The sequence below is a fragment of the Macrobrachium nipponense genome, chromosome 2 (genome assembly GCF_015104395.2).
Source record: "Macrobrachium nipponense isolate FS-2020 chromosome 2, ASM1510439v2, whole genome shotgun sequence".
In the NCBI taxonomy this organism is placed as follows: Eukaryota; Metazoa; Arthropoda; class Malacostraca; order Decapoda; family Palaemonidae; genus Macrobrachium; species Macrobrachium nipponense.
This window is the reverse complement of record NC_087201.1, coordinates 99,945,543-99,956,682: the sequence shown is the minus strand read 5'-3', so window position 1 is coordinate 99,956,682 and position 11,140 is coordinate 99,945,543. Positions and strand designations below refer to the sequence as shown.

Here is an 11,140-nt window from a genome sequence, read left to right as displayed (position 1 = left end):
CTCATAGTATAGTAATATTCAATCAATTACCTTCATTTTTGCAACAAACAGCAAGTCTCTAGCACAATATTTCGATTTATGGTGAATTTTTGAAAACGGCTTTTTTTTATGTCCGCGCTTTACGAATTCATGCATCATTTTGTGATAATATTTTCTCTTTGTTGCCTTGATTGTTTTACAATGTGTTGTATACCAAAATGACCGCAATTTAGTGTACAATACAACAAAAAATTAACTCGTTACCTTTAACCGTTTTGCTCACAGCGCGATTTGTATACAATTATATATGACATTTTTTTTTGAGCTGTCATATATCCCAATATTTATATATTATAATGATATTTTTTTCATTTCTGATGGTTGCATACTAAACTTCAGGCAATGACAAAAAAAGGAGCCACAAATGAACTCTTAATATTGAAAACTAAGCATGCTATGATTTTTTGAAAAAAACATTTTTTCCGCTTCAGCGCTCACTTGCGAACACCGCCGGCATACGGGAGACGATTTTTAAAATACTGCTTCGGCGTTTAAGGGATAATACAATCTCTTAAGATTAATACAGTAATATGATAATAATTTAAGGTAAATTTGGTGTTTCTATTTCTTCCTTCTTTTATCTCTCTCTTAGCAAAAGAATTGATAGACAGACAAATAGATACTTGTTCAGCCTTCTCTTTCTCTCTTCTCTGGAAAAGATATATGCATTTATGGGAGGGTTAGAAGTGTTGCCTATAGTAGAAGTTCATTTCAATCTTTTGTCTTTTTGATATCGTAAGGAGACATTCTCTCTCTCTCTCTGTTATTGGCTGTTTATATATTTCTAATGATATTAGAAATGTTTATATATTTGAAATGATATTAATAATACAGGCAGTCCCCGGGTTACGACGGTGTCGGCTTACGACATTCCGAGGTTATGACGCTTGTCAATAGACGTTATTTCCAGGGTTACGACGCATGTTCCAAGGTAACGATACCTACAATGCTCATCTGGGAGATGAAATATGACACCAAAAATGCAAAATAATCAATATTTGAAGGTTTTTTTTGATGAAAAATGCCATAAGAATGCAGTTTACATAGTTTTTAATGCACCCAAAGCATTAAAAGTAAGGTTTTCTTAGGATTTTGGCCGATGTTCCGGCTTACGACGCGTCTCAAGAACGGAACCCCCGTCGTAACCGCCTGTACCAAGATCGCTTAAGCAAATTGCAGAACCACAAAATTTCCTCGAAAATAATCGGCTAGAATTCATGCACGAATTTCTGGGCTCAACCTGTGCCGCTCCTTATAGCATCATTTCTAAGGTATAAAACTGCTATATATACCAGAGAAAAAAGCTGCATGGAATGCCAGGCATATGCCCAGCTCGCTCACCCATATAGGGTGTCAGTATAGTAACTGGGGCGTGAAAAACCACTATCAGAGGTCTCTTACCAATTAGTTATCTCCTCTCCCAACATTCCCCGTTACTACGAGGTGCCGTTCTACATCCCGCTACTGCCCGCCACTACTACAACCACCCATGCGTTCCCAAACATTCCTTATCATAGCATCATACAAAGTACACGCGTTTTTTATTTTGTTGTGTATTGTGCTATTATTTCATGATGTCGGACCTCTTGGAAGCTTCTACTAAGTTGAGTACTACTATTATTTGTGCTATGCACGGAAGTTGCGATTTCTTTGATGTATTTATTTCCTATGAGAAATATTAGCTTTGATCGGAAGGTCGGACGAATCCGAACCCAGTCAGCCATTTTGATGTCGCTACTTTCGTGGAGCTTTTGTTTACATGCCGACTAGCAATTAGTTCCTCATACTAATTGCGGTCATATTTTGTCCTAGACATATGGCAATATATGCACTTTCACTTCTTTTTATACGATATTTACGCGTGTATTAGATATTTAGGTGATTTTGGCTTACGCTAGGCTACCCGACCGAGCAACACATCTTCGGGTCATAGCCTACTTAAGGGAGTCCCCCTTGTTTATACATATGATATTTATAAGTGTGGTTTATCTTTACCTCTTAGATCGGCAAATTACCCGATTGTGTAGAGATATTCTTAAGAGTGATTTAGCCTACCCGACCAGGTCTGTATCTTACCCGATTTTGGAGGCCTAGGCTATTCGCTCAGCTCACTTTTTGTTTCGCTTATTATTATGTGTTATTTGACGTTTGCCACTATTACCTATCTACGTATTTTACCTAGATTGATTTTGGTCATTTAGTTAGAGTTAGGCTACGTACTTCCTTTTGTCTTGTTCACGTGGATCCATGTTGATTCAGGGGGTTGTCCCACCTGACCGGTCATAGTGTCCACTTTATCGCGACGAGCCAGTTCGCTTAGCCGCTCCCTCTCCTAGTACCCTCTTTGGGGGGGTACCTATCACCGCACGATAACCATAGGATACTATGAGGCTTTCGCTATAGCCTATTACGGGAGCGGCGGAATAAGTCTATGGATGTTTTCATACCACGAGTTGGGACAAGTAGCTCTCTCCTAGCTAGTTTCGATTGGCCTCCGGACGAGCCGGATGGAGCACTTGGATTTATACTTAGTTCCCCCTTCAGGGTTTCCGCCACGTTATTTTTCTTAGTTCCGGCACAACCGGAATAGTTTGACACACTAATATCTCGGTGTATTGATCAGGTTCAGGTATCCCACCCTGTTCTGATAACGTAGGCTATGCTTACACAAAAGAAAATGACGCTGGTCGATCCCAGAAGAGGAGTACGGACGTAGCCTACAATATCTTATAAATATTCTGATTATTATAACTATTTTACTACGCACAACGAGGATACATTTCGACCAGGTATCCCTGTTATCGATATAATCAGTCATACGGAATTTTCCGGAGCAGGCGGACAAGCTCGTACCTGATGTCTGCCGCTCAGTACCTTTCTGTACCGTTGTACGTCTACCTCGGTGGCGATACAAATGTTTGAAAACAATTTTCATAGTGGAGTTAGTTTTCCGGAGCAGGCGGACTGGTACAAAGTTAGATCCGCCATAGCTTTCAATTATATTCCCTATAATTTCTAGGGTAATATCTACAAAACAGAGTGGAAAGGTTTATATACTAAATGACCAGGACGTATATGTTAAGACTTAGTTATAATATACAGACGTCTACTTTGACTATATATTTTATAATGTAAGCTTACTATAAGTAAACCGGAGTTTCCGGTATATACTATAAACTTTCGATACTCATGTATCAATTTACTTTACAGGTGGTACGTTGTCAGATGACGGCTTGTGCTGCTGTACTTCAACGAGCGTGCGGGCATGAGGTCTGTAGGTCTCATGCACCTTGTGCTGTGCAAGTAGACGACCTTGTTGTTTGGCACCCAGATGCGTGTGAGATCTGCTATGGGCTTGTTGCTGATATAACCACGGACTCGGTGAGTACTCCGTTAGATATTTTGTTGCTACTTATAATATATGGTTTACATAAAAGTGAACAAAACACTCTTCTTTAGTATTAAGAAAGTGATAATCCTAATGGATGCTTCTTTTTCAGACCCCTCAGGCTGTCAAGAATACATCTCTTTCGACCCTCAAGATCTGGGTTGGCGGATTCGGCCGCAATGTTAAGGCCAAGAAGCCTTACATTTTGTCGGAGGAAATATGTAACCTCCTCTACCCGAATGCCAAGATGTCGGCAGCGGTACCCAAGGAAGTGGCAGCACCCATCATTGCCAAAATTAGAGAAGATACGCAGTCCTTACCGGAAGATCTTGAGGGATTGGGGGAAGGGGTATTAGAGGATGTGGCAGCGATCAGTCTGGACATAGAGCCCATGGTTCTGGATACCAACGAACAAGGTAGGGAGGTAAGTGTGGCAGGTAGCGTACGGTCTAAGATCCCTGTTCTTAGTCCGGCACCATCTTTGACTTCTTCCCAAACTTCTTTTCAGGGGTTTACTGCAAAGACCATGGTTGGGGACAAACCAGGCTCAGTAGCCCCTAAGATCAAACACTTGAGGAAGGCCTTACCGAAGCCAAGTAAACCATCTAGGTTACCCAGACTTACCAAGTCATTATCGGCTTCCAAATCATCGGAGATCCCGGTAGCAGCTACTCCCCTACAACACGGGTCAAGAGCAAGAAGCTCGAAATCTAAGACTTCGGAACCTCCCTTCGATCCAGTAGCCTTCTCTAATCTCTTGATGGAGAGGATGGGTAATATGGTCCAATCCCAGATTGGAACCATTGCGGATCGATTGCAGTCTATGGACACTTTTGCCCAGAGACTGCAAAACCAGGAGAATATGATCGAAAACCTCCTAAGAACCGGACTGCCACAACAACAGCAGTTTGTGATTCCGGACGCCTCAAAACTTCCATCGTTCGTAAAGAGCAATCCGTGGCGGTTGGCTTTACATGCCCCATTCGTGGATGGCATGTTAACCCTGGAAGGATGTGGAACCCGGCCCGTAGACGACTTTTGAGTTCTACCCGCCGGGATTGCAATTTCCCTTCCCGGGATACGCATGCCGATGGAAGAGGCGCTCGTAAGACTGGATAAGATCCCGAAAGAGACGATGATCTACCCGAAGGAACAAGCTCAGTCCCCATGGGTCCGGACACTTAACGAATGGGAGTGTGTTAACACAATGTTGTCCCCCCATAAGAGCTCATACACAATGTTCGTGGTAGAGGGTCAAACACCAACCCCTTGCACTACAAAAGTGGTTGACCTTGCTCTTCAAGCGGCTATGGAGGACAAACCCATGCCACAGCTAAGAGAGACGGAGTTGACTTCGTTGCTTTTCCCAGGAGATCAAGAATGTTGGGTTGATGCACAAGCCACTTTCACCACAGGGAAACTGAACACTGACTGTGCTTCTACACAGTTTAGTGATAAGCTTCCTAGGCTTCCGGACTCCTTAGTCAGGATCGAGTATGATGCACGTACTCGATTAAGTAGGTCCATCAACTCAGCTACAATGGCGGAAATGGCTTCGCTAGTATATCCAGAGGAGCCATTATTCAAAATCCTCACTAAGTCTCTCCTTCTCACACTCCAGAGTGACGCATATGACTTTGCTGTGGCCCGCCGCAATTGCAGAAAGCATGTTCTTTCAGAGGCAACAATTAGGCACGAACCATATAAGCTTATTAAAGCTTCACTTTGGGGTCCAGATCTATTCCCGGAGGACATTGTCAACAGTGTCCTAGGAGAGGCAGCTAGAGTCAATCAGTCTCAAAGTACGTTGGGGCCTGATGCCCAAACGAAAATTTGAGCAATCCGGGAATCAGGCAAAAGGCAGGAAGAGGTTTAGGAAGTTCCAGTCATTCCAGGCTCCACAGACTCAAGCTGTAGTTCAGACGATTCCCGTGCCTCAAGTGAATCAGCCTTCTACTTCTAAATCCCAGCCCCAGCAACAATATGTTTGGGTGGGTCAACCACCTCAACAACAAGCTACTACTGCCTTTACACCTTCTCCGGCTTTTAACCCTACCTTTGAAACACAAGGCCAGAGGAAACTTTCGCCATCGAGGCGGAAGGGCTTCAACAAGAGGCAGGGGATCCCGAGGGAACCGGGGAAACAGACCCTCTTCAAACCAGTGAGACCTCCCAGGTAGGGGGAAGGCTGTACAATTTTCGAAGCTGTTGGAAATTCAGCAAGTGGGCTTTCAGCATAATATCCAAGGGTCTGGGGAGGAGTTGGATAAAAGGGCCCCCTCCACTAACCAGTTTTCATCAAGCTCCAACGGCAGAACTAGACCTATACACCAAAGATCTTCTGCAAAAGAATGCAGTAAGATAAGTAAAATCTTTGAAATTTCAAGGACGCTTGTTCAGCGTTCCAAAGAAAGACTCAGACCAAAGAAGGGTAATTCTAGACTTGTCACATCTGAATACATACATTCAATGCGACAAGTTCCATATGTCACCACCTCTATAGATCTTACAGACGCTTACTATCATGTTCCGATAGCAAGGCATTTTCGTCCCTTCCTAGGATTCAAACTAGGCAGAAGGGCATACTCATTCAAGGTGATGCCATTTGGACTCAGTATAGCGCCCAGGATATTTACGAAGCTGGCGGAGACAGTAGTCCAAGAGCTGAGAACTCAAGGAATACAGTTAGTGGCCTATCTAGACGATTGGCTTATATGGGCCAGCAATGTAGAGGAATGCCTAAAGGCGACAAACAAGGTCATAAAATTTTTGGAACACTTAGGATTCAAAATAAACCGGCAGCACGTTTCCAATGGTTAGGACTGCAATGGAACCTAATCACACACGGACTATCTCTTCCCTCAACAAAGAGGAAAGAAACAGCAAAGAAAACGAAAAGTTTTCTCAAGGACAAATTAACGTCCAGGAGAAAGCAAGAAAGGATTCTAGGCTCACTTCAGTTTGCATCAGTAACAGACACATTACTGAAGGCAAAACTGAAAGATATAAATCGAGTACGGCGATCCAAGGCGAACAAGAGGAAACGAGACAAAATCTCTCTAATCCCACCAATACTGAAGAAAAGACTTCAACCTTGGACCAATGTCAAGAATCTGGCAAAATCGATTCCCCTACGATTTCCACCACCAGCGTTAGTAATACATACAGACGCCTCTCTAAGCGGTTGGGGAGGCTACTCCCAATACGAAAAAGTCCAAGGTTTGTGGTCAGTAACGTTTCGTCAACTCCACATCAACATATTGGAGGCCATGGCAGTGTTCTTAACTCTAAAGAAACTAGCCCCGGCAAAGAAACAACAAATCAGATTAATTCTGGACAACGAAGTAATAGTCCATTGTTTAAACAGAGGGGGATCCAAGTCAAGTCACATAAATCATGTGATGATAGCAATCTTTTCGATTGCAACAAGGAACCAATGGCACCTGTCAGCTGTGCACCTGGCAGGAGTGAGAAATGTGGTAGCAGACGCACTTTCGAGGACAACTCCGCTGGAGTCGGAATGGTCATTGGACAAAGATTCATTCAATTGGATTTGTCAACAGATTCCGAACCTTCAAGTGGACCTAATCACCACGGAATCCAACAACAAACTAAAATGTTATGTTGCTCCCAACCTGGACCCTCTGGCCTATGCCATGGACGCCATGTCTATAGACTGGAACACCTGGCAAAGAATTTATCTGTTCCCTCCGATAAACATGTTAATGAAAGTTCTGGACAAGCTCAGGACTTTCAAAGGTCAAATAGCTCTGGTAGCCCCCAATTGGCCCAGGAGCAATTGGTTTCCTCTGGTGGTAGAACTGGGACTCCTCCCTCGGCGGATTCCCAGCCCCAAGTTGACACAAGTAGTACAAACTCGCAGTGTGTTAGCTTCCTCAAGAATTCGGAGTGCCCTAACTTATGGACTTTATGAAATTTGCAGCACAAAGAGATGCTGACATTGATCCTCTAAATACCTTGTTTCTAGAGTCAGATAAAAGAGAATCAACCCTTCGTCAATATGATTCGGCTGTAAGAAAACTGGCAAAGTTTTTAAGAGACTCTAAGGTTAGAGCAATGACTCGGAACCTAGCAGTTACCTTTTTTAGGACCCTGTTTGAAACAGGACTAGCAGCTAATACAATTACAACAATTACGTCTGCTTTGAAGAAAATATTTCAGATTGGTTTTAATATTAATCTTACAGATTCATATTTTTCATCAATCCCAAAAGCTTGTGCCAGACTAAAACCAGTAACCCGCCCCCACACAGTTTCCTGGTTTTTAAATGACATTCTTAAACTGGCCTCTGAGACTAATAATGACTCATGTTCATACATAACACTGTTTAGAAAGACTTTATTTTTGGTAAGTTTAGCATCTGGAGCCAGAATATCTGAACTTTCAGCATTATCTAGAGAACCGAATCATATTGATTTTCTCGCATCTGGAGAAGTACAAATCTTTCCGGACAAGAGATTTTTAGCAAAGAATGAGGATCCACAGAACCGATGGTCACCGTGGAAGATTGTCCCACTTCCACAGGATCCATCCTTATGTCCAGTTAACACTTTGAAAGCTTATCTGAACAGAACTTCCAATAAGTCTTCAGGCCCTTTATTTATTAGAGAAAATGGAGGAACCATTTCCTTGAAAGGAATTAGACTGCAGATACTTTATTTTATCAAACAAGCTAACCCAGAATCAATTCCACATGCTCATGATATTCGAGCAGTAGCCACATCAGTTAATTATTTTCACCATATGAATTTTGAAGATTTAAAAAAGTATACAGGTTGGAAATCACCATTAGTATTTAAACGTCATTACTTAAAATCCTTGGAAGCCCTAAAGTTTGCAACAGTGGCAGCAGGAAATGTAGTTCCTCCTGATATATCAGAACCATCTTAAGAAGTTTAATTCTTTTATATTCCTTACCTGTCTTTCTCCCCTACCTGCCTCATTTATTGTCCCTGCCTTAGCCTTGGTACTCACCTGTAATATATTTACCTGTTCTTGTACTGAACATTTAGTTTATTTAATGTAATTGAATAGTTTTAAGATATATTGTAATATCTTTTTTGGTATGTTTCCAAAAAACTTTTGGAACCTTAATTTTTTTGGTACCATAGTGGTATATAAATTTATTCTGTATAAAGGGCTAGTAGTAGACACCTTAGTTTACTTGTTTTGGAGATGTTTTTCCTGAATAAGTTTTCAATAACTTATTAAATTTTCTATCAGTTTATATTAGATTTGTAAGTTTGATATAGTATTAAACATCCTTGTTTATATATCCTGTTTTTTATTTCAGTCCTTTTCAGATAATTAATTACAAGCTATGGGACCAATTCTGTTACTATTTCACGGAGCGGCACAGGTTGGGCCCAGAAAAGGGATTTTGACAGAGGAAAAATCTATTTCTGGGCGAGAGACCTGTGCCGCCCAGTGAACCCACCCTTATACTTTCCTCACCCGAGACTGGTCCAAGCTTGGGATGCTATAAGGAATGTTTGGGAACTCATGGGTGGTTGTAGTAGTGGCAGGCAGTAGCGGGATGTAGAACGGCACCTCGTAGTAACAGGGGATGTTGGGAGAGGAGATAACTAATTGGTAAGAGACCTCTTACCAATTAGTTATCTCCTAGGGCCCCGTTGGCAATTTTAAATAGTGGGTGTGATTTTCGTAGAGGTGCTGTCATTAGGATGTTCGTAAGGGTCCTGAGAAAGTTGATGTAAGTTTGACTACTACAATAAGGGTTAGGAGTAAGTATAAAATTACTATTCCTGTTAATGCTGCTGTTGTGGGATTATATATGTTACTTAAGAGTATTTGAGTTGATTGAGTTTCTTGAATTATTCTTATAAAGGATAATTCCGTTAAGTCTTTAGTTGGGGTAATTATTTGATCTAATAGAGGAAGAATTGGTAGTAAGGTTAGTGGGACAAGAAATGTGGTTTTTCACGCCCCAGTTACTATACCGACACCCTATATGGGTGAGCGAGCTGGGCATATGCCTGGCATTCCATGCAGCTTTTTTCTCTGGTATATATAGCAGTTTTATACCTTAGAAATGATGCTATAAGGAGCATTTCACTTGGCGGCACAGGTCTCTCGCCCAGAAATAGATTTTTCCTCTGTCAAAATCCCTTTTCTGTATTTGGGTCACACTATCACAGATGACCTAGAAGATATGACTGACATTGAAAAGAGGCGTCATAAACTATAAGCAACTGGCAATATGATTGCAAGGTTTGCGTTCTGTCATTGAGACGTGAAACTGCTGCTCTCCCGCTCATTCTGCTACAGTATTTATGGGTTTTCCCTCAGGACGAACTATACCCAAGACTATTGAGATGTATCACTGTTGTTAAAGTTAAGTACACCTTAGTTTTACCATACCACTGAGCTGATTAACAGCTCTCCTAGGGCTGGCCCGAAGGATTAGATATTATTACGTGGCTAGGAACCAATTTGTCACCTAGCAACGGGACCTACAGGTTATTATGGGATCCGAACCACACTATATCAAGAAATGAATTTCTATCACCAAAAATAAATTCCTCTGATTCCATGTTGGCCGAGCCGGGATTCAAACTTCAGACCACCGGATTGGCAGCAGAGTGCAAAAACCACTCGTCCAGCAAGAAACTATCACTGTTGTGCACAATGACATTTTGAGACACCTCACAAACACTCCTCGCTACCACTCCACTACATAGATGTTCACAGAAAACTGCCTGGACAACTTAAAAATCATTCATTATAAGGCAAACAATGTCCAGTCTGATAACCTGAGTGAGAGACAACAGCAATTCACTTATACAAAGCATCCTAAGGAGTGAAGTAAGACGAAGATCTAAATTGAAGGAAAGAATGGGAAAATGAGGCGTTTGTTCCCTAAATGACTTCATCTCTGTATTGGCAAGGTGTCCTCTACAGAATCTGTCAATATTATTATATTTATACAGTTACTGTTATTGCTGATATTTTACATTTTCATTTTTACTGTGAATATTATCAAGTTAAAGTTTTTCTACATTTCAATTGTCTTATTTAGCCCTCTGGACCTGACTACTGTAACAACCTAAGGTTTCTAGCTAGAATTTAAATGATATAATTTGTGCACTAACTATTATAACTCCATTATTATAACTGTTATTACGTACCAGTATTATGATTACTATCTTATACACTGTAGATGAACCTCTTAAAACCAGCATTCTATGGTCCGGAAACTCCCTGGTTCAGCTTGATTTTAAATCAGCCGCCATTAGTTTGTTCCGCCACCACCAGGGATGTGCCACATATTGTTTACAACTTCACGGCAGCAAAAATTATGCCATATAATCTTTATTTGTATGAAAATAGTTATTAGTAATGTAAATATTTTTTATATTTACCTCAGAAGAATAAGTATATAATTTTAAATATTCTACTTGAGAAGGCTCAACCAAGCCAAACTTTTAATCAAAAGAATGAGACCTTTGTCAAGCATGAATTCCTTGCTGTGTGTGTGCTTGAGAGATAGTTTTGATAATTTCTTTCATGTAATTGTGTATTTACCTTATCGACATGCCACCCATGAGATTATATGATGCTAGAGGTAAGAAATGCAAGCATAAATCTTAATCCATGCTAGAAAATCTTTATTTCATTAGCGAATAGTTTAGTGTTCATTTTCCTCAATAAATGGCGTTGAGCTTTGTTTAC

At 41.1% G+C, this 11,140-nt stretch overlaps 1 protein-coding gene across 1 annotated transcript; it reads left to right on the top strand.

Moving 5' to 3' along the window:
* The first annotated feature begins 2,771 nt into the window (after nt 1-2,771).
* Nucleotides 2,772-8,735, top strand: LOC135220844 (uncharacterized). The gene is made up of 2 exons (XM_064258404.1): nt 2,772-3,420; nt 3,540-8,735. Exons 1-2 carry the CDS (start codon nt 3,229-3,231, stop codon nt 4,467-4,469), a joined length of 1,122 nt encoding a protein of 373 aa, XP_064114474.1. The 5' UTR covers nt 2,772-3,228; the 3' UTR covers nt 4,470-8,735.
* The last annotated feature ends 2,405 nt before the right edge of the window (nt 8,736-11,140 follow it).